Source organism: Entelurus aequoreus, linkage group LG19 (assembly GCF_033978785.1).
Source record: "Entelurus aequoreus isolate RoL-2023_Sb linkage group LG19, RoL_Eaeq_v1.1, whole genome shotgun sequence".
Taxonomy (NCBI): domain Eukaryota; kingdom Metazoa; phylum Chordata; class Actinopteri; order Syngnathiformes; family Syngnathidae; genus Entelurus; species Entelurus aequoreus.
This window is the reverse complement of record NC_084749.1, coordinates 46,456,079-46,480,601: the sequence shown is the minus strand read 5'-3', so window position 1 is coordinate 46,480,601 and position 24,523 is coordinate 46,456,079. Positions and strand designations below refer to the sequence as shown.

Sequence of the window (24,523 nt, the reverse complement as noted above, 5' to 3'; positions counted from 1 at the left end):
CAGTAGTAAAAAGTGGATTAGGTACACAATAGTGCTTCTTGTAGCCACGCACTGTCACTGCATTAAAGGCCTACTGAAATGAATTGTTTTTATTTAAACGGGGATAGCAGATCCATTCTATGTGTCATACTTGATCATTTCGCGATATTGCCATATTTTTGCTGAAAGGATTTAGTAGAGAACATCGACGATAAAGTTCGCAACTTTTGGTCGCTGATAAAAAAAAAAACCTTGCCTGTACCGGAAGTAGCGTGACGTCGCAGGTTGAAGGGCTCCTCACATTTCCCCATTGTTTACACCAGCAGCGAGAGCGATTCGGACCGAGAAAGCCACGATTACCCCATTAATTTGAGCGAGGATGAAAGATTTGTGGATGAGGAACGTGAGAGTGAAGGACTAGAGTGCAGTGCAGGACGTATCTTTTTTCGCTCTGACCGTAACTTAGGTACAAGGGCTCATTGGATTCCACACTTTCTCCTTTTTCTATTGTGGATCACGGATTTGTATTTTAAACCACCTCGGATACTATATCCTCTTGAAAATGAGAGTCGAGAACGCGAAATAGACATTCACAGTGACTTTTATCTCCACGACAATACATCGGCGAAGCACTTTAGCTACGGAGCTAACGTGATAGCATCGTGCTTAAATGCAGATAGAAACAAAAGAAATAAGCCCCTGACTGGAAGGATAGACAGAAAATCAACAATACTATTAAACCATGGACATGTAACCACACGGTTAATGCTTTCCAGCCTGGCGAAGCTTAACATTGCCGTTGCTAACGACGCCATTGAAGCTAACTTAGCTACGGGACATCGTCAGAGCTATGCTAAAAACATTAGCGTTCCACCTACGCCAGCCAGCCCTCATCTGCTCATCAACACCCGTGCTCACCTGCGTTCCAGCGATCGACGGCACGACGAAGGACTTCACCCGATCCTCGATGCGGTCGGCGGCTAGCGTCGGATAGCGCGTCTGCTATCCATCTCAAAGTCCTCCTGGTTGTGTTGCTGCAGCCAGCCGCTAATACACCGATCCCACCTACAGCTTTCTTCTTTGCAGTCTCCATTGTTCATTAAACAAATTGCAAACTCAGATGTCCAGAATACTGTGGAATTTTGCGATGAAAACAGAGCTGTTTGTATTGTGATACAATGTGTCCGAATACCTCCGTTTCAACCATTGACGTCACGCGCAAACGTCATCATACATAGACGTTTTCAACCGGAAGTTTAGCGGGAAATTTAAAATTGCACTTTATAAGTTAACCCGGCCGTATTGGCATGTGTTGCAATGTTAAGATTTCATCATTGATATATAAACTATCAGACTGCGTGGTCGCTAGTAGTGGCTTTCAGTAGGCCTTTAAAGCCACAGACACAACAAACAGCATGGTTCTAGTAAGAACTTTAAAATTGTCTGAGTTCCAGCATCAAGGTTATTGTTTAGGCAATAAACGTTGAATTCCCCATTGTGGGACCTCAGAGGCTTACTTAAAATCATTGAAAAATTGTACAATAGGGACATTTAATTAGAATCACAATAAGATGTATTGTCAAGCAAGTATGTTTATTAACACAGAAGGAATTTAACTTGGTAGCAATTTTCATAATTTGGTATCAATAATTTCAAGATGGTAACACATTGCAGTTGTGTGTGTGGTTACCTGTCCATCGTCTTTGACCATAATGTTGCTGTTGTGCCTGTCTCCAATACCAAGAATAAACGTAGCTACGCAGTAGCCAGCACATGACCTTGTAAAAAGATCCACCGCCATATCATACCTGCAATCAATTACATACAAATAACAAAAAAATGGAACATCAAAGCATGATTAGGCCACAGTGAAGGACATGGTGCAGTGAAATGATGTGGTTAAAAATGTGAAAGGACTTACATCTCGCCCTTGTTCTTATCTTTGAGCCACTGATGCAGAGTGTTTGAATTAAACTGCAAAGCCCCTTTCAAGCCACCTTTACACTGAATCTGCATGATAGTGTGTGAGCTCCGAACCACTTCAATGAGTCCCACACAGTCTCCTAATGACAGACAGCCGTATGGCAGCATGCTGGGGGCAAAAACAAACATGCAAGTCCACACACAAGATCATTTCTTAGCCCCTGCCGGGGGTGGTGGGAGATATATACACAGTGGCAAAGATAGAGAGCGTGTACCGTAGGTCCAGTCCCTGATTCTGCCAAATATTCTCCATGATTTTGATAATCTGTAGAGTCAGCATATCCTGTCGCAGATCTACAACACAAGGACAGTCATAATTAATGTTTGATAACAAAAATGATACCAGCCTTTAAACTGCTGTTACATATTTACAATATTTTAGGATATGTGTGTATTATTGGTTTTATTATGCAGCTCATGTATCTTTACCATCTCCGTTTTTGAAGATAATCTCATTGTTCTGAAAGAGCAACTCAGACATTATGTCTGGATTTTCCCAGTTGAGCCACAATGGTCTTTTTGCAGATGACATGATCCTGCATTCATCTAACCTGTGCAGAAATAATCATGCATTATTTATGTATCCCTTTGTTGTTCCTGTCTCTTAGACACACTACACATCCAAGGTATTCTATTATATTGTATTCTATCCTTTCACACCCATTCACACGCCCCTAACCTCAGGCTGCCCAGTTGGTTCGCAGGGTTGAGAGGAGATGTGAAATTCTGTAGCGCATCCATGTAATCGGGTCTTTTCATTTGGTCCACAAGGAACCGCATCTGGACCTTCACACAGAACCACACAAGTTAATTGTTATATAAATAGGCATAGACATGATGCTTTGTTGAAAAAACGAAATTGCTTTCTACTAACAAAAAGTATGACAACGAAAAAGTGAAAGCACAGCCTTATAGTACTAGATTGTAACTGTTGCTTCTCCAAAAACACTGACCGGGAAAATACAGCAAGGACTTAGGAGAGTAAAGGACGGACACAAGAATATCTAAACGGCGGACATTTATCCATGAGAATATGGAGAAGCTGCGGTCTGCGTGTTTGGCGGAGAAGCAACGAGAATTAGATACACTCAAAGTCTGATATGTCAGGTTCAAACACTGATGACATCTATTAAACAAGACAAGAAGCAAGGAATTAAACAGACAGAATTCAATTTGGCTCAATTGAGGAGAAACGTCTGGACTGTACTCTTTGCAGTTTTACCACGCTCTGACAAAAGATTGTACACTTCCTCTTTTATTTATACTTTCCCTAATTACATGGCAACAGCTGTTTCTAAGGGAGGGGGGTCGTAAACAGCCGCCGCCTTTTATTACACACAGTTCAAAGAAACAGAACACCTTCATGTTGCTTCCCATCCTACACGGTGGAGTTTTACAAGCCTTCTTCTTGGTAGGATCAAAGACAGCTTTTGTCTTCTCGCCGGGAACTCATGGCAACACAAAGTTTTGTGATAACTTAAGATACAATTATTCTGACAGATATTCTATATAATTGTTATGGCCCAGGCCTTGTGGGAGCCTTGTGGGAATAGGTTCAGAGTGGAAGCCTGCTAGGCCACCTCCACTCCCTCTCCCCCTCTCTTCTTCTCATCTATTTTCCCTCTACATTGTATGTGTTTGCAGGCCTCACAGCTGCATCTAATTTGGCCCAATCAGCTGAAAAGGGTTATCAGCTGAAAACCCCAGGACCTGATACCACGGTGGAGGAGATGTCAGAGTTGGTTGGAAGAGGGGGGAAAAGGACTGGACGAGACTGGCGCGTGGAAGAAAAGGTGGCGGAAGTAACGAGAGAAGAAAAAAAATGTGAAAAAGCTTAGGAGGAAAATTGGAAAGGAGATGCTAGGAAGAAGATTGCGAGGGACAAAGTCCTCGTAAAATTTGAAGTCAGTTTTTTAGCACTAAGCCCAGTGAGTAAGACTAAGAGAGTGAAGAAGGAAATAAGAGAAGTGCAAACGGGGAAAGTTATAGGAGATGGCAATCTGCTGATAAAATGTAAAAATGAAATAGAGCAATGAACCTTAAAAACATTTTTTCGAAAGGAAGTGATAGAAAGCAAGATTGTGGGTGAAAGGAGAGGAACTAGAGGTGTGGTGACGGGAATCCCTGTACAAGACAAACTGGAAGAAATAAAAGAGGAAATCAAAGGAGGACATGTCACTGAAATTAAGAAACTGTTTGCGTTGAGAGAGCGAAAAATAAAGTGAGTTATTGATGTTGTGTTTTGAGGAAGAAGTATCGCCAAAGCGCATTATAATAGCATACGTGAGCTATGTTCGACCGTATGTTCCACTGGCGACAAGGTGTTATAATTGTCAGATATGGACACGTAGCGAGAGTATGTCGATCTAGTCAACGTTGTGGAAGGTGTGGAGGAAAACACGATTATGGAAAATGTGGATGCAATGTCACTGTTCAAATGTTGTAACTGTGGAGGAAGTCATTCGGCAGCTTATGGGGGTTGTGTGGTCAGAAAACAAGAAGCAGAAGTTCAGAAAATTAAAGTAGAGCGAAATATCACATATTTATATTAATACAATTACCATAAAAGTTATTCAACTAAGCACACCAAGTTAATGCAAAGTGGGGCTGTTATTTATTTTAGAACCAGAATACCTTTATTGTCATTGTATGGAAACAACGAAATTGGAAAGCAATCCAGCTCAGTGCTTTTAAAACAACCTACATAAAATAGTCTTAAGACAACAAACAATAATACAAAAATGTAAAATTTAAAAACCTAATAAAATGTTAAAAACATATTGCACAGCAGTTCTCTATCAAAGCTAAGCAAGTTAATAAAGTGGTGAGTGTTCAGGTACGGGCAGAGTTTAGGGCAATAACAGCTCTAGGATAGAAACTGTTTTTCAATCTATTTGTCCTTGCTTTGATGCTCTTATAGCGCCTCCCTGAGGGCAAGAGTTCAAGCCAATGGTGACTTGGGTGTTATTTATTTTAGATTATTTTTTTACCTGAAATGATCCAAACAAACACAAAGTCGTCGGCACGTCACATCTTGGTTGATCGTGGCAATCTCGGGTCATCTTCCATGTGTCCAGAAATACGCTTAGGAATGTGATACAAGCTAGTTTTATTCCTTCCACCTCGATTGTGGCAGTATGTCATCTTTGAATATTATTGGATAACTTATCGGAGACAATTAGCGTTTCACTAACTTCCGCCCTTCAATATGGATTTTGGCAATGCATTGTGGTAAATGTAAAAAAAAAATCAAAACCTCTCTATTGTGTTTTAAACAATATTTCTTATCCATCCATCCATCCATTTTCTACCGCTTGTCCCGTTCGGGGTCGCGGGGGTGCTGGAGCCTATCTCAGCTGCATTCGGGCGGAAGGCGGAGTACACCCTGGACAAGTCGCCACCTCATCGCAGGGCCGACACAAATAGACAGACAACATTCACACTCACATTCACACACTAGGGACCATTTAGTGTTGCCAATCAACCTATCCCCAGGTGCATGTCTTTGGAGGTGGGAGGAAGCCGGAGTATGCGGAGGAACCCACGCAGTCACGGGGAGAACATGCAAAACTCCACACAGAAAGATCCCGAGCGCATGATCGAACCCAGGACCTTTGTATTGTGAGGCAGACGCACTAACCCCTCTTTCACCGTGCTATATTTCTTATCAAAAAGTTATTTTTTCTTTTTAAAAGGCATGTTACATGATACAATTCAGAGGTTTTGGGGAGGACCAGCATTGATTAAATTGCAGTTAGCATAGCTTCCGCCTGAATGCAGCTGAGATAGGCTCCAGCTCCCCCCGCGACAAGCTGTAGAAAATGGATGGATGGATAGCTGCTTTTGTCCTCTGAAGCCTACAAAAAAGTGATGGCTTGATGTTTTTTCATCATCACTTTATTTTGTAATGATAAACAGTTAAATGTTGTTTTATTGTAACTTACAACACTGTGTAGTTAATGGGTCTGTTTTATTTATTTTATATTATCTGAGCAGACAAAACCCAACAAGTTCAACATTCAATCTTTGCTTTTGTATTCCTCAGAAAAGTGCTTTTACCGTTCATTATGTGTTTATTTGAGCATTTTGTATGGACCTGATTACCTTATTTTAGTAAATGGCTAAAACTGTATCTGATAAAAAAAACTAAAAAACTTAATGAAGCCACTTTCTTTGGTTATATGTACATTTTTTGATTTGTCACAATAACACAGTTGTTGTCAAATAGTGGAGCAGGTGTGCTCATTGTAGCCATTAATCCCAGCAAATTTGTTTTATTAGCTTTTTTGTAGGTTAAAATGTTTAATTGTGCTCCTGAGTAAATGTTGCTAGTCAATTATAATTTATTATTACTTATTGTATTAAATAATTCAAGTCTGTCAAAAAAATGTTTATAGTTAAAAAAAAAAAATCCAGGCAAATTGATGCAATTTAAATATTTTCTGTGACAGCCTAACACATGTATAAAAAGTTATTATTTTTAGTAAGTTGATCTATTTTTCTTTTTTGTTGTCTTTAATGTTAATAAGGATACAATGTTACGCAGAGGTGTACTTATAACAATTTATCGACAAATTATACTATTTATAGACGCGGCAGGGAGTTGGGGGGCGCAAATTATGATTATTTTGCCTAGGGGTGTTGTGGCAAAAAATAGAGAAGCACTGCAATAATGTAATGAATTTAAATGAAAATCTGCTGGGTCAAAAGTATACATACAGCAATGTTAATATTTGCTTACATGTCCCTTGGCAAGTTTCACTGAAATAAGGCGCTTTTGGTAGCCATCCACAAGCTTCTGCTTGAATTTTTGACCACTCCTCTTGACAAAATTGGTGCAGTTCAGCTAAATTTGTTGGTTTTCTGACATGGACTTGTTTCTTCAGCATTGTCCACACGTCTTACGTCACACAGTCAGGACTTTGGGAAGGCCATTCTAAAACCTTCATTCTAGCCTGATTTAGCCATTCCTTTACCACTTTTGACGTGTGTTTGGAGTCATTGTCCTGTTGGAACACCCAACTGTGCCCAAGACCCAACCTCCGGGCTGATGATTTTAGCTTGTCCTGAAGAATTTGGAGGTAATCCTCCTTTTTCATTGTCCCATTTACTCTCTGTAAAGCACCAGTTCCATTGGCAGCAAAACAGGCCCAGAGCATAATACTACCACCACTATGCTTGACGGTAGGCCTAGTGTTCCTTGGATTAAAGGCCTCACCTTTTTTCCTCCAAACATAATGCTGGGTATTGTGGCCAAACAGCTAAATTTTAGTTTTATCTGACATCACATGGACAAAGATAAGACTTTCTGGAAGATGTCAAAAGTGGTAAAGGAATGGCTAAATCAGGCTAGAATGAAGGTTTTAGAATGGCCTTCCCAAAGTCCTGACTTAAACGTGTGGACAATGCTGAAGAAATAAGTCCATGTTAGAAAACCAACAAATTTGAGTTTGAGTTTATTTCGAACATGCAAGCATACAACATGATACATCACAATTTCCAGTTTCTCTTTTCAACATGTTCGAAAAGGAGTAGGAAGAAGCAGAGCTTATTTAATCCTATCCCTTTTCTTTACATAACAGTTGCAAAACTTTTTGTTCACTTCCTGTTTACAATTTATTCACAATAAACTCCATAAGTAATCACAATAAAAATAAATAAATAAATAAATAAATAATAGTAAGAATTTAATAATAATAATTGGTGAAGTAAGTCATATTTCATATGATGAGATAAGTAAGATTACTTTAAGAATGAATGAATGGATGGATGAAATAAATTGAGAATGTTTGTCTTGGTTCTTCTTCTTTGTACTTTGTAAACACTTTAAGTTTGAAGAGTTTCTTGAAGTGGATCACATTAGTACATTGTTTGATTGCTTTGCTTAATCCATTCCATAATTTAATTCCACATACTGATATACTGAAGGTCTTAAGTGTTGTACGTGCAAACAAATGTTTTAAATTACGTTTTTCTCTAAGATTATATTTCTCCTCTTTTGTTGAGAAGAATTGTTGTATATTCTTGGGTAGCAGGTTATAGTTTGCTTTGTGCATAATTTTAGCTGTTTGCAAATTCACTATGTCGTGGAATTTCAGTATTTTTGATTCAATAAATAAAGGGTTTGTATGTTCTCTATATCCAACATTATGTATTATTCTAACTGATCTTTCCGGTAACACCGTTAATGAATGAAGTCTACTTTTGTAATTATTTCCCCATATTTCTACACAGTAGCTCAGATATGGTAACACTAGTGAGCAGTAGAGAATATGAAGGGATTTTTGGTCTAGAATATGTTTTGCTTTATTCATTATTGACGTGTTTCTTGCAACTTTATGTTGTATATTTTTTACGTGAGATTTCCAGTTCAATTTATCATCAATCATTATACCTAGAAATCTGGTTTCATTTACTCTTTCAATTTCTATTCCGTCTATTTGTATTTGTGTTTGACTTTCTCTTCTACTGTTACCAAATAGCATTATTTTAGTTTTACTGAGATTCAACGATAGTCTGTTTTTGTCAAACCATCTTTTTAATTTGTTCTTTTCTTCTGTTATTATTTGTATTATCTCCTGTGTGTTCTCTCCTGAACAAAACGCTGTTGTATCATCCGCAAATAATACTAACTTTAAATCTTTTGTAACTTTACAAATGTCATTTATATAGAGATTGAATAATTTAGGTCCTAATATTGATCCCTGAGGTACACCACAGGATATATTTAGCGTTGTAGACGTGTGTTCGCCTAGCTTCACATATTGTTTCCTGTTCGTTAGATAACTTCTTATCCAGTTTAAGACTAACCCTCTGATGCCATATCGTTCTAGTTTTTTGATTAAAATATTGTGATTAATTGTGTCAAATGCTTTAGTTAGATCCATAAAAACCACTGCCGCACATTTTTTACTATCAATAGCATTGTTAATTTCTTCTGTAATTTCAATTAAAGCCATTGAAGTTGAAACATTAGCTCTGTATCCATATTGGTTCTCCTTGAGTATTCTATTTTTATTTATGAAACTTTCTAATCTGTTATTGAACAGTTTTTCAATGATTTTAGAAAATTGTGGAAGTAGAGAAACAGGTCTATAATTTGTAAATTGATGTTTGTCTCCAGTCTTATAAATTGGTGCAACTTTAGCTATTTTCATTTTGTTTGGAAATGTACCTGTTTGAAATGATAGGTTACTAATATACATTAATGGTCCTGAGATCTCTTCAATAACCTTTTTTATCGTTTCCATATCAATTCCGTTACAATCAGTAATTTACATTTTTTCACGATTGTAACTATTTCCTCCTGTGTCACATTACTGAGGAACATGGAGTTGGGATTTCGCTCTATGGTATCATTATAGTCCTCAATTGGAACTGGGTCTGGAATCCTTTCTTCCAATTTTGGTCCAATATTTACAAAATAATTATTGAAGCTTTCAACTACTTCCTTTATGTTGTCATTATTTTATTTCCGTCTAAGAAGTATTGAGGGTAGTCCCTCTTTGTGCCATTTTTAATGATGCTATTGAGAATGCCCCATGTTGCTCTCATATTATTTTTGTTCCTGTCCAATAATTCACTGTAATATTGTTTCTACATGATCGTAGTATGTCTGTTAACTGGTTTTTATACTTTTTGTACTTAATTTCTGCCTCTATAGTTCTTTGTGCTATAAATTTTCTATATACTGTATTCTTCTTATTAGCTGAACTGCACCAATTTTGTCAAGAGGAGTGGTCAAACATTCAACCAGAAGCTTGCCAGAAGCTTGTGGATGGCTACCAAAAGCGCCTTATTGCAGTGAAACTTGCCAAGGGACATGTAAGCAAATATTAACATTGCTGTACTTTTGACCCATCAGATTTGCTCACATGTCACAGTAGACCCTTAAAAAATTCATTAAAGAACCAAACTTCATGAATGTTTTTTGTGACCAACAAGTATGTGCTCCAATCACTCTATCACAAAAAAATAAGAGTTGTATAAATGATTGGAAACTCAAGACAGCCATGACATTATGTTCTTTACAAGTGTATGTAAACTTTTGATCGCGACTGTATGTGTGTGTGTATATATATATATATATATATATATATATATATATATATATATATATATATATATATATATATATATATATATATATATATATATATACACATACACACACACACACACACAGGTATATGTATACCGTATATATATATATATATATATATATATATATATACACACACATATATATATATACATATATACATATATATATATACATACACATACATACATAATTACATACATACATATATATATATATATACACATGCCAATCAACCTATCACCAGGTGCATGTCTGAGATAGGCTCCAGCGCCCCCCGCGACCCCGAAAGGGACACGCGGTAGAAAAATGGATGGATGGATGATATATACATGCAAAATTCTGTGAACGTGTGCATAATCTCACCTTTTGCGTCTCATCTTTCTTTTCCTGTTTGAGAATATCAGTGAGGTTGATGAGCTTCTCCATGGCCTCCACTTGTCTGCTGAGGTGTTTGAGATACATGCCACAAGCCCTGCAGTATGCTTCCAACAGCAGACCGAACCTTTGGCTCACTGTTTTGTTGTGCGTCTCAGCCCTGAGAGAAAGAAAAACAAGCAGAGGCTTACATTAGCAAAGTAATAGCTGTATTCAGCCAAAAAAAAAATAACTAGAAAGACAGGGAAATGTAATGTTTTAACTCACTTAAGATGCCAAAAGAAAAAATGTCCTATTCTTTGATTAGTTAAAGCTTTTTTAAGGAGGAAACGGGCCAGAGGATTGTCAAGGTACTGCTCATATTTCAACACCTGGCACAAGATGAGAAACATTAAAGGAACAGTTACTATGAGGAATCGAAGACAACAGAGGATCAAATGTTTAATCATCCACTAAAAATAATATAATTTGTAATTGAAAACATTAGTGTATTAGTGTCGCTGAACACAAGACAATAATGACTGTGCATGTGAGCTGTGTGCTTGGTATTTTTATCTATTTATCTATGTTCTTATGTTTTTATGTGTTATTATGAATTTGCACTAAATTAGTTTTGCATACAATTTCGTTGTACAATGTACAATGACAATAAAGATATATTCTATTCTATTACAAATACAGACAATTCACATGTTGTACTGTAATTGCTTTCCACATATTATACACCAAATGATATAGATTTGAAACAAAATTGTAAAAAGTACAAACCTGTACAAGCTGGATGAGGTACTGAGACAATTTGTCATCAGTCAGGTATTTATCCAGGCAGCGTACAGCAAAGTGTCTGACCATGGGATCCGGGTAGTTACAGTCCAACAGTTCCATGGCCTGCTCTGGACGAATGGAGGGCCATTCCTTCAATAGGCAGTACATCTAGGAAACATAACACTCAAACATTGTAGAGTGATGGAAAACACCTAACATCAAATTAAAATTGGGTATTCAACACTCAAAATTATAAATGTATGGAGTAGAAGTTATAACAACAATTTGTCAACGCTGTGTAGTGTGTACCGATAAACAATTAGGGGCCATATTCATCACATACAATCAAGAACCCGTGCACCCACAAAGGAAATAAAAAAGAACTCAAAATACTTTTTGACATTATGGCAATTTTAATACCTGTGCTACGTCATCTCTGGAGTTCCATTTGACAGCAAGGAGGATCTTGGGGAGGATCTCTGGGATATTCATGCAATAGTGCCTAGTAAGTGAAAGGTATTAAAACCTGCATACATCTGCATGCCAGTACATGTATCAACAAAGTTTATGTATAACCTGCCTACTTTTGCATAATTTTGTCCTGATTTCAAGGCTAAAAGAAAATCCTAGCTTTTCTAATGAAATATTGACTTCTAAATATTAATTATTGCTTAAGCAAATACCTGTGTCTCCAGAGGAAGTCTTTTTCTTGTTCAGTGATTTCTGAGAGAGGGTCTCTGTTACTCAGCTGTCTCATTTGATCCGTGTCACCGTCGGTCAGGGCGTGATCTCTTGCCACACGATTGCTCTGGAACACAATGGTAAGACATATACACTCTACATTACTGCCTCACTTATTATTACATTTTTCCTCCTTTACTATTCACATCTCACAAGGGAAATCAGGAACACGAAACTATATTTGAATTAGTGGTGAGAGTTTTGTTGCAAGATTAACAAAATAGTACGGTTAGTGGAGGTCAATGCAGTCATTCAGCCATGCAGTCATTGTGTGGAACAAACGAAGCCCGGACAATCCACAGTAGTGATGCATTAGGACCGGTTAGGAAAGCTTCTCAAACAACTCAAGTTACAGATAAAAGGTATCACTTAAAACATCACATTACTCCATCATAAATAAATAAATTGTGTATTATCCCTCTTTTGTCATCCCGTATCTGATGAACCTGTAAAAAGATACCTAATAAGCACAACTTGTGGTGGCAATTTAACTGTATTAAATTAAATCCACTTACTAATTTAATTCAACGTCTGTCCACCATTATTGGTTCCTACCGAGCCTAACTGTTGCAACACAATGAATCTATCACAATAACCAAGACAGATTTTGTTTGACCTTTTTCACGTGCTTTGCATTTGTCTTCATAGCTTAGAGTTAAACTCGTACATAGTCATGCACCCAGCTAATAAAACACATGTGATTTCATGCTATAAAATAATAATCTGTAGCATGAAATCACACATTCAAGCTTGTGTCTTCATTCCCCACATTCTCCATGTAAACTACACATTTTTTACACTGGCAGTTTGCAAATATTGTATCACTTTAAATACATTGACAGATAAGTCACTGTGATCATTAATAATAATATGCGTTACAAAAAACACCAACACATGAATAATGCCACAACGTTGTTGTACGCATTAGTAGGTAACTGATACCTGACCAGAGAAGTTGTAGTTAAACCCCAATTCTCTTGAGATTGTCCAGTTAGCATGATCCTCAACAGCGTTCATATCTGGGTATTTGACCTGACTACTGAAATGGTCAAATTCCAGCTCCAGACATGGTGTTTCCTGTACAACAGAGTCAAACTGTGAATATCAGCAAAATCTGTGCAAGGGTGCAACAAGTTCAGGTTTTTTTTATAACAAAAAATAATAATTTTACTGAGGAAATTAACCATTCATTCTTTAGACTGCCATGGCCCCAATATGCATTCTTTTTTTTCAGTATTTAGACTCTTCAACTCAACGGCGTGGTCTATGCTGCTGTATGATATTTGAGTATCTCATTTGATGAGTATACCTTATTGGGGTTGGAGCCTGTGACACCAATGGGATTAAGGAGATCTTCCAGGCCATGAGGAACAGGCCAGAGGTTCAGTGCCATCTTGTTCGCCACCAAAGTGTGGGTGTAGTCAAACAAGTTGACATTTCCCCAGGCCAAAGGACAGTGCTCCTTAAAAAGAGGAAGGAAAGCAGTGAGATATTCATGCCAAAATAAGATGCATTCACATAATGGTAACTTAATGAACCAACTGACACTTTTACGTTGCTTCATAATTTCTCTGTAAATAGTTTTAACGACAAAATAAAATGCAAATGCATGAGCAGTCGCTAATTATAATCATGTGTTTTAACAGCGATGGAGGGAATATCAAGAAAGAAATCTGAAACATCTAAGGTGATATATCACAAATACACTATTTGTGTATTGTTCACAACATTTAGACTGCTCATGTGGTTAAACAAAACTAACTTAAACAGCCAGCAAAAGATCAATATTTTGATGACTTCCTCCACTGTAAATCTACATATCTTTAAAACTACTGAAATAAGATGGCATTATTAAACTTATTTTTATATCTTGGGATTCTGGACATCTTTGCATACCCTCCTTTTCTTTTATCTATCATGTTTAAAAAAAAGAAGGTACTAGCATATTCTCATAGTATTTTCACCTTTATATGCTACTATACAAAAATTAGCAGGAAAAAATAAAACCTATTACAGGAGCAATATGGACGTATAATTACACAATCTTGTTTATTGGTAATTCTATTGGAAAGGAAAGGTCTTGATCTACAAGATGATTCTTTACTGTGCACTGAGAGTCAGTGATGGAAGCAGGTGATAAACGACAATGTGGGGAGGTGGACAGAATTTCACATTGGCAGCCAGTCAAAAAGGGTCTATTTAAAGTAAGTGATTGAACAAAAGGCTGCTGTAAAGAGGTGTTTATCTTTAATTCAAGTAGTGTCTGAAAGAACATCCGCAAACCTAACCTCAACCTGCCATGGCACAACAGGGGAAAGGACGAACCCCTGGTGTCTGTTTACCATATACATGTCTGCCACACTTTGACACAATCGCACACACATTTCTCCACCAATGAAAGACAGAAGAGGGGGAAAAAATCTGCGTCCATCTTTGATTCACCATCAATAAAACACCAACAAATCTACATAGGACAATTTAAATACATTTATATAGTATTTTTAGCTTAACCACTTTGCTTGATATCCAACCAATAAGTGATGTATTTGAAGTTGTTATTTATGCTTTGAGTAAGTGTTCTGGTCTTCCTAGAATACAGTAAGTTTGAGTGTTTATACAAACGGAAAAGACTAATCTTACCGATAGAGTTTCCAATGACGTTTTCTGTCACCACACTCCTTGATTAGCAATTGAACAGAACCAAAGACGATCTCACTGCTCTCATTCACCTTACATCTCTCTTTCGAATGCTCTCTGGAAGTGCTTTATTTGGAGACATAGACAATCATGGTATTCCACAAATCTGTTTTTAGCATTCTCAATCAGCTCCATTTCTTAATATCTTATACCTCTCTCCAATCCATGCATTAAGACCAATCAAAGACTAGTATCTTTACTACTATCTTCCCTGTGAAAGTTAACTTTCATTTCTATAACAGAGATATAAAGTACATGCAGAGCAACAACAAGGCTAATGAGAGCGAGAAATCTATTCCCAAAAAAGGAATAGTATTGCCAATGGTTTGGAAGTGGTTTGAGTGTGAGGCAACAGACGTGGAACAAGTGATGCTGCCTGCAAAGTTTGTCTCAAGCCCATTGCAGCAAACGGCATCAGCACAACTAGTTTATACAGTATACCAGCATCTAAAACAGGCATCTGGCCAAGTGGAAGAAATGCCACTTTTGCAAAGGGAACAACATCGCTACAACCAACAAACTGCCGCTAAAAAGCAGCTTACTGTTGTGTATTTATTTGCCTAAGGTACCACGTATGAAGAGTGATGACTAAAGCGGTCGCTTTGCATCACTAATTATTCCTGAAAGTTGTGGCATTGTATAAACCTGGAGATAAGGAAAATGCTCAGTCTATTTTTGTTCAGATTCTGGAATGAGAGAATTACATGTTAATGTTTTTTTTTTGTGCAGATTTCAATGTAAATATAAACAAGTTTATCACCTATAAACAAAAGCACAGCTTGCACTTTGAGTCAAAGAGAGAACTATGGGTTACTTTTAAGTTTTTGATCAAATAAAAACAAAACTTTTTAAATTTATTTTTATCTGTACCTATTTTAAAAAAGAAAAAAGATAAATATAAATTGTGAATCACATTATTTATGAAAATAATCTGAGATTGTATTTTCGCCCAGCCCAGATCGTGCCTGGCGTTATTGACAATACTTCACTTCTATAATAAGTGAATGTTAAAGGTGAACCGCACTTTTTTGGGAATTTCACAATCATTATGACAGACAAGAACACGCTTATTTTTTATTTTATTTTAAAGATGATAAAAAACGCTTGGAAAATGCAGCTAATGGTATTCATCATTGTAGCGTTCAAAGCCCACTAAGACAACTTCAAAACCCTCCATCAACATTTTGTATATACACACTGCAAGTATTTATATAATGTAGTAACAGACACGTTCATAACAATATGAAATATGTACAATATTTACCGTATTTTGGTCATTTTAATCATTGCCAGAACTAGTTCTTCGTCACATTTATTTCAGTTTCTATAGCAGTCCTACTTCCGTAAACAAGGCATGTGTGTCTTCTAATCATGGCAGACATGGTAAGAAACAACAAAGACGACTATTTTTAAACAAATGAGAATTCACAACCTTATCTTTTTAATGCTAAATATACGGAGGATGAACTACTGCTTTTAGAAGCCAGCACGAATGGAAGAGTGAGACGTTGGAGCAGACGGAAGCTGAGAGAGTGAGGTGAAAGTCACTCGAAACTGCAACTTGTGGAATTTGAAAACATGCTATTTTCCAAAAACGTCGGAAAAAACATCCCCGGCCAGCTGGCCCAAACAGATAACAGTCCGTCGAGTGAGTCACACTTTATATTGATCATGATACATGCGGCACGTCATGCGCGCTATTACAACTACAGTATACTTGTATATGCTGTCTGGCTAGCTGTGTACATACAATACATTAAATGTGGGCTAATACTTAACAGATACTGTAATATGATTGTCCATGTTCGTCAGTCAGATTTGTTATGCTTTTGCCTCCAATTCCTAGATCCCTCTCTTTTTCTAGCTCCCCAATGATCATTTTGCATCATTTACCCATGTTACAAATATATTTGTAGATTTTCTGTAGTCTTAATCAATTGTTAATACATGCTGACTGGTTCCAGTATAAACCTGTCAGCAAACAGAAGTCTTCCGCATGCAGGTCCAGTTTGCTAACATCTTCAGACAATCCTTTGTGAGCTTTTGTATAATCAATTAAACATGCACAGACATACCTGCATTTTTGTCATGATTTTTAAAACAATTATCTTGTGCCTGCATAGTTTACAAACTGTTGATTTCCAATTGCTGGCGTTATCCTCCTGCATGCTGTGAGTAGCACATTTCTGAGAACAATCTTTGCGGCATAGCTCTTTAGGCGGATTGGGCCATTTTCACTGCATCGTATTTCTTGGGGAGTACAATGAAAATTAACTGAGCCAGAACCTCTGGAAATGTTTCTCGAACATATTTAAGACATCCATTAGTTTCTCAACAGTATACTCCTCCGGGGCATCAATCCTCTCGAGCACAACCCCATTTTGATCAGATGCTTTGTAACTCCACATCATCTTCATGGCAGTTCAGATTGGATTTCAGAAATTTGGGGCCTTCCAGTGGTTCTGGAACATTTGGCATAGTCTCTCTCATATTGTGAAATAACTCTCCTATATACTCTCCAAAATGATAGGATATAGGAAGCTTTTGAAGTTTTGCACCCATAACTTACATGGCCTGCCTTTCTGCCAGAATTGTAATCAAGCTTATTGTACACACTGTAATATTTGCCAAGTCACTTTCTGTTTCACACACTGATCATTATTATAGTCTATTATTTGCTTCTCTACATTTCTACATTCTCTAACCTTTTGTTTAATCCCAAAATACCAATATCCACTGCCATACACTTCTGAAGCGTCCTTTGGTCTTTATTAAGCAAAGTGTCTTTGACTATCTGGACTAAAATGTCTCTCACTGTATCCCAGCTTGTCTTGTCCTCTTCATCAACAAGTACTTCAACTATTTTTAAACCTGAACAGAAGATTGAAATAAAAAAATCAGGCTTTGACTGTTTTTCAAAGTCCAGCTTTTGTACTGTTCTTGCTCACTTCAAATGTTTGGGTTTGCATTAGAGTGTGGTTCATCATCATCATCATCATCATCATCATCGGCGGTCACTCGAAGCGAGTATGACGGTCCTCCTGGTAGGGGTGTATACCTTTATGGAGGATGCCTGTGCGTGACTCTGTTTAACGTGGGGAGACTGGTGCACAGACAGTCACCACACGATCCTTGGCAAATCCGGGTCAGGGTCCAGTGGCATGGAGTCCAAGACGACTGGAGACCCTTTTCTGCTGCAGCCTTCATCCGCCATCGCAGCTGTTGTGACGCTCCATAGGGTTAGCAATCATCCTCCGCCTGTTCCACCGTTACCACAGGTATGAGTTTTTGCACATTTCACTGCATTCTTGAATCTGTTGTCTATCTGGTTCTTTGAGAGCTCCCCATCCAAGTATACAACCTTCGGGGGTGGTCTTTCAACTGAGTAATTGTGATGAGCATGTCCTTCGACTCACACCATTGCACCAGTCTGTCTCTATGAGCATTTCTTTCTCATTCTCATTAATAAGGATTTAAACAGTAGAAGCATTTAAGTCCCATCTTAAAACTCATTTGTATACTCTAGCCTTTAAATACACCCCCTTTTCAGACCAGTTGATATGCTGTCTCCATTTTCTGCTCTGCCACTTCTCCTGCATGGAGAGGTTATCAGGTGACCATGGATCAGCCTCCACGGATGAATCGCTAGCTGTTCAAAGTCGGTACCCAGAATGGACCACTCCTCTTAGCATCAGTTGGTGACGTCTGTGCACTGATGACTTGTCTCCATTCAAGATGATCCCCTGCTGGTCTCCTAATAGACTGGACTTGCACCTGAAGTCGGGACCCGGGGTGACCACTCCTTATGTCTCAGTCGGTGATGTCTACATGCATCCACTCGGCATCCATTGCACTGGTCACCCAGGGGGGTATTCCCAGATCTGCGGTCCCTTCCGAGGTTTTTTGTTGTTCCCATCGAGTTGGGTTTTTTCTTGCCCTGATGTGGGACTTGAGCCGAGGATGTCCTTGTGGCTCGTGCAGCCCTTTGAGACATTTGTGATTAAGGGCTATATAGGTCAACTTTGATTGAGTACCTTACAAGATCTTATGGATGACATCATTCTCTTTGTCTGTACTCTCTGTCGTTGTAACGTGTATTATTATGATGGCTAGATAGACACCCTGGTATTTTGACAAGCAAACCTCAGTCATTAGGCCTTGTACAGTGGCGGCAGCTGGTGTTTTAAGTAGGGGAAGCTCAATTTCAGCTAATCTTTAAGCCATACCTGTCAACATTTGCATTTCTAAATAGGGGATATAAAAAAAGTAAAACTGGGTTTTAGATTAGAACCAAACTCATGTCCCTTTGACTCAAAACAAAGTGTCCCTAACTATTTCGACCTTTACTCTGACATATTTTCTCAATGTAAAGAACTTTGAGTCACTCTGAGAAAAAGCGCTATATAAATACAATGCACTTTACTTTAACTACATAATCTCCTCAGCATGCCAGATATAAATATGACATGGGATAGGCTGCAGCCACCCCCACAAAATCCCGGAAAAAAACAGGACCATTAAGACACTGGGAAGAAAGGACAGAAAACGTGATTCCCCTGCAAAAACGTGAATGTTGTCAAGAATGCTCCAAACACGATTACAGTCTCCAATAACAGATAAAAGCTATAAAGACGCCAGATTGTACAAAGAAAATGTCACTTAAGAGGATTGTGAAATTCTCCATATCAACTCAACAACGAAATGAAACTTGAAAAATACTCTGGCAGGGATTTATATTCCAAGATTGCAGATTCACTCATTTTGCTGTCAATCAAAAAGGGATTCAGCCTCAAACAGATCATCCACTCATCATGCGGAAGCCCAGCCTCCAGGCCAGCCAAGGCCAAGCTTACTTTCCATACACTTCCAGAGAAACTTGGCGTCCGTTGGTCGGGATATCGCCCAGCATTTATCCAATGACTGTCTAGTGTGGCAGCCGTGGAACAACCCACTCTACGCTTTCCCATTGAAGTAAATGGAAGCTTAGCCTAAACACTGTTTACTGCACTTTGATACTACCACAATGAATAATAAAAAAAAAAGTCACTAGTTGTTATGAAAGTAGCTAATTCGGAATAAATATGAAAGCATTCTAGCACATACAGTATTTAGTCAATGAAATGTGAACACAGAAGTACTTTATATTAATATTAATACATATTGTACTATGATAAATGGTTACTCTTACTAAAACCAGTAATAATTTAACATTTTAGCTTATCCCCTGCTTTCTACAGCAGTGTTTTTCAACCACTGTGCCACGGCACACTAGTGCCGTGAGATACAGTCTGGTGTGCCGTGGGAGATGGTCTAATTTCACCTATTTGGGTTAAAAATATTTTTTGCAAACCAGTAATTATAATCTGCAAATTATGTGTTGTTGTTGAGTGTCGGTACTGTCTAGAGATCGGCAGAGTAACTGAGTAATACCCTTCCATATCAGTAGGTGGCAGCCTGTAGCTAATTGCTTTGTAGATGTCGGAAACAGCGGGAGGCAGCATGCAGGTAAAAAGGTGTCTAATGCTTAAACCAAAAATAAACAAAAGGTGAGTGCCCCTAAGAAAATACATTGAAGCTTAGGGAAGGCTATGCAGAACGAAACTAAAACTGAACTGTCTACAAAGTAAACAAAAACAGAATGCTGGACGACAGCAAAGACTTACTGTGGAGCAAAGACGGCGTCCACAATGTACATCCGAACATGACATGACAATCAACAATGTCCCCACAAAGAAGGTTAAAAACAACTGAAATATTCTTGATTGCTAAAACAAAGTAGATGTGGGAAATATCGCTCAAAATGAAGACATGAAACTGCTACAGGAAAATACCAAAAAATTAGAAAAAGCCAAAATAGGAGCGCAAGACAAAAACTAAAACACTACACACAAAAAAACAGCAATAAACTCAAAATAAGTCACGGCGTGATGTGACAGGTGGTGACAGTACACCTACTTTGAGACAAGAGCTATATTGATGCATGCTTGGTTATGCTTTGAAGTCATACCCAACGACTTTTTACTGTCAACTGAGTTTCGTTTTTTTGATGATTTCTGCTGGTGGTGTGCCTCCAAATTTTTTCTACACAAAAAATGTGCCTTGGCTCAAAAAAGGTTGAAAAACACTGTTCTACAGTACCTCTTTGGCTCCTTTCCTGCCTTTGACTGAGCAAATGGAGAGGCAAAGTCTGGCAGCACGGGGAATGTCCGGGATGTACATGTCATAGGTCAGCCACTCATTCCATCTGTAGATAAACAACAAAAGTGTAGACAATAATGAACTACAAGTACATAGTAACATATAATAATGTATATTGCAGTCACCAATCATAATCAAAAGCTAAATTAGCAGTGCAAAAATGCTAAAAGCTTGCGCTAAGAATAAGCAAATGAAACCTTGGTGGAAAAGTGTTAATTTACCTGGGGTTGGAGCAGGGCACTCTCTGTGTGTTCACATTGTCACACATCTGTTCTCCTCCATGGTAAATGCCTGTTCTCACATAAATCTACAATATTGTAAAAAGAAAATACAGTAATTAGTGATGATCAAAACTGTCACTATACACTATTTTACATTCAACTATTCGACTTTTTATAAAGTATGTATTTAAAAATTGTGTACAGATATGGTAAAAGTTATTAGAAATACCTCTTAAAAAGACTTGTAAAGGACATAATGTCATGGCTGTCTTGAGTTTCCAATAATTTCTACAACTCTTATTTTTTTGTGATGTTTGTGCTCCAATCACTCTTGTACTTGTTGGTCACAAAACACATTCATGAAGTTTGGTATTTTTATGAATTTATTATGGGTCTACTGAAAATGTGAGCAAATGTGCTGGGTCAAAAGTATACATACAGCAATGTTAATATTTGCTTACATGTCCCTTGGCAAGTTTCACTGCAATAAGGCGCTTTTGGTAGCCCTCCACAAGCTTCTGCTGGAATTTTTGACCACTCCTCTTGACAAAATTGGTGCAGTTCAGCTAAATTTGTTGGTTTTCTGACATGCACTTGTTTCTTCAGCATTGTCCACACGTTTAAGTCAGGACTTTGGGAAGGCCATTCTAAAACCTTCATTCTAGCCTGATTTAGCCGTTCTTTTACCACTTTTGATGTGTGTTTGGGGTCATTGTCCTGTTGGAACACCCAACTGCGCCCAAGACCCAACCTCCGGGCTGATGATTTTAGGTTGTCCTGAAGAATTTGGAGGTAATCCTCCTTTTTCATTGTCCCATTTACTCTCTGTAAAGCACCAGTTCCATTGGCAGAAAAACAGGCCCAGAGCATAATACTACCACCACCATGCTTGACGGTAGGAATGGTGTTCCTGGGATTAGAGGCCTCACCTTTTCTCCTCCAAACATATTGCTGGGTGTTGTGGCCATGTTTCATCTGACATCACATGGACAAAGATAAGACCTTCTGGAGGAAAGTTATGTGGTCAATGGAACTGGTGCTTTACAGAGAGTAAATGGGACAATGAAAAATGAGGATTACCTCCAAATTCTTCAGCACAACCTAAAATCATCAGCCTGGAGGTTGGGTCTTGGGCGCAGTTGGGTGTTCCAACAGGACAATGACCCCAAACACACGTCAAAAGTGGTATTGTGGCCAAACAGCTCAATTTTTGTTTCATCTGACATCACATGGACAAAGATAAGACCTTCTGGAGGAAAGTTCTGTGGTCAGATGAAACAAAAATTGAGCTGTTTGGCCACAATACCCAGCAATATGTTTGGAGGAGAAATGGTGAGGCCTTTAATCCCAGGAACACCAATTCCTACCGTCAAGCATGGTGGTGGTAGTATTATGCTCTGGGCCTGTTTTGCTGCCAATGGAACTGGTGCTTTACAGAGAGTAAATGAGACAATGAAAAAGGAGGATTACCTCCAAATTCTTCAGGACAACCTAAAATCATCAGCCCAGAGGTTGGGTCTTGGGCGCAGTTGGGTGTTCAACAGGACAATGACCCCAAACACACGTCAAAGGTGGTAAAGGAATGGGCAAATCAAGCTTGTGGATGGCTACCAAAAGCACCTTATTGCAGTGAAACTTGCCAAGGGACATGTAAGCAAATATTAACATTGCTGTATGTATACTTTTGACCCAGCAAATTTGCTCACATTTTCAGTAGCCTCATAATAAATTCATAAAAGAAGCAAACTTCATGAATGTTTTTTGTGACCAACAAGTATGTGCTCCAATCACTCTATCACAAAAAAATAAGAGTTGTAGAAATTATTGCTATGACATTATGTTCTTTGCAAGTGTATGTAAACTTTTGATCGCGACTGTATATTCGGGGGCGGTACCTCTGGATTGGCAGACCGGGGTGGTGGTTCCTCTCTTTAAGAAGGGGAACCGGAGCGTGTGTTCTAACTATCGTGGGATCACACTCCTCAGCCTTCCCGGTAAGGTCTATTCAGATGTACTGGAGAGGAGGCTACGCCGGATAGTGGAACCTCGGATTCAGGAGGAACAGTGTGGTTTTCGTCCTGGTCGTGGAACTGTGGACCAGCTCTATACTCTTGGCAGGGTCCTTGAGGGTGCATAGGAGTTTGCCCAACCAGTCTACATGTGTTTTGTGGACTTGGAGAAGGCATTCGACCGTGTCCCTCGGGAAGTCCTGCGGGGAGTGCTCAGAGAGTATGGGGTATCGGACTGTCTGATTGTGGCGGTCCGCTCCCTGTATGATCAGTGTCGGAGCTTGGTCCGCATTGCCGGTGGTAAGTCGGACCCGTTTCCAATGAGGGTTGGACTCCGCCAAGGCTGCCCTTGGTCACTGATTCTGTTCATAACTTTTATGGACAGAATTTCTAGGCGCAGTCAGGGCGTTGAGGGGATCTGGTTTGGTGGCTGCAGGATTAGGTCTCTGCTTTTTGCAGATGATGTGGTCCTGATGGCTTCATCTGGCCAGGATCTTCAGCTCTCACTGGATTGGTTCGCAGCTGAGTGTGAAGCGACTGGGATGAGAATCAGCACCTCCAAGTCCGAGTCCATGGTTCTCGCCCGGAAAAGTGCCATCACCGGGTTGCGGAGGAGACGCTGCCCCAAGTGGAGGAGTTCAAATACCTCGGAGTCTTGTTCACGAGTGAGGGAAGAGTGGGTCATGAGATCGAAAGGCGGATCGGTGCGGCGTCTTCAGTAATGCGGACGCTGTATCGATCCGTTGTGGTGAAGAAGGAGCTGAGCCGGAAGGCAAAGCTCTCAATTTACCGGTCGATCTACGTTCCCATCCTCACCTATGGTCATGAGCTTTGGGTTATGACCGAAAGGACAAGATCACGGGTACAAGCGGCCGAAATGAGTTTCCTCCGCCGGGTGGCGGAGCTCTCCCTTAGAGATAGGGTGAGAAGCTCTGCCATCCGGGGGGAGCTCAAAGTAAAGCCGCTGCTCCTCCACATGGAGAGGAGCCAGAGGAGGTGGTTCGGGCATCTGGTCAGGATGCCACCCGAACGCCTCCCTAGGGAGGTGTTTAGGGCACGTCCGACCGGTAGGAGGCCACGGGGAAGACCCAGGACACGTTGGGAAGACTATGTCTCCCGGCTGGCCTGGGAACGCCTCGGAATCCCCCGGGAAGAGCTGGACGAGGTGGCTGGGGAGAGGGAAGTCTGGGCTTCCCTGCTTAGGCTGCTGCCCCCGCGACTCGACCTCGGATAAGCGGAAGAAGATGGATGGATGTATATTCCCAATGCTAAACATGTTAAATGAATACTTGAGTAAACTGGGACTGGGTGAGCGACTGCGGATGGAAATTAGCATCCTTGCTATAATCCGGCATATTTACATATTTTTTGTTGTGTTCATTAATGTGCAAAAAAATTTACTCAAACTTATCTAACAATGATTATCTTTTAAAAGGTAGGATTTCGATGTG

General features: G+C 39.1%; 1 protein-coding gene across 2 annotated transcripts in view; it reads right to left on the bottom strand.

Annotated features, from left to right (window-relative positions):
- Positions 1-24,523, bottom strand: part of pik3ca (phosphatidylinositol-4,5-bisphosphate 3-kinase, catalytic subunit alpha) — a 56,066-nt gene that overhangs the window by 11,179 nt on the left and 20,364 nt on the right. For both annotated transcript variants that reach the window (XM_062028591.1, XM_062028592.1), the window contains 14 exons: positions 21,064-21,149; positions 20,783-20,888; positions 13,257-13,409; positions 12,890-13,024; positions 11,890-12,014; positions 11,627-11,708; positions 11,210-11,374; positions 10,709-10,812; positions 10,430-10,601; positions 2,642-2,748; positions 2,392-2,513; positions 2,178-2,256; positions 1,901-2,071; positions 1,670-1,787 (listed from right to left, as the gene is read on the bottom strand). In XM_062028591.1, coding sequence (XP_061884575.1) covers positions 1,670-1,787; positions 1,901-2,071; positions 2,178-2,256; positions 2,392-2,513; positions 2,642-2,748; positions 10,430-10,601; positions 10,709-10,812; positions 11,210-11,374; positions 11,627-11,708; positions 11,890-12,014; positions 12,890-13,024; positions 13,257-13,409; positions 20,783-20,888; positions 21,064-21,149 — 1,725 coding nt within the window. The remainder of the gene's footprint in view (positions 1-1,669; positions 1,788-1,900; positions 2,072-2,177; positions 2,257-2,391; positions 2,514-2,641; positions 2,749-10,429; positions 10,602-10,708; positions 10,813-11,209; positions 11,375-11,626; positions 11,709-11,889; positions 12,015-12,889; positions 13,025-13,256; positions 13,410-20,782; positions 20,889-21,063; positions 21,150-24,523) is intronic.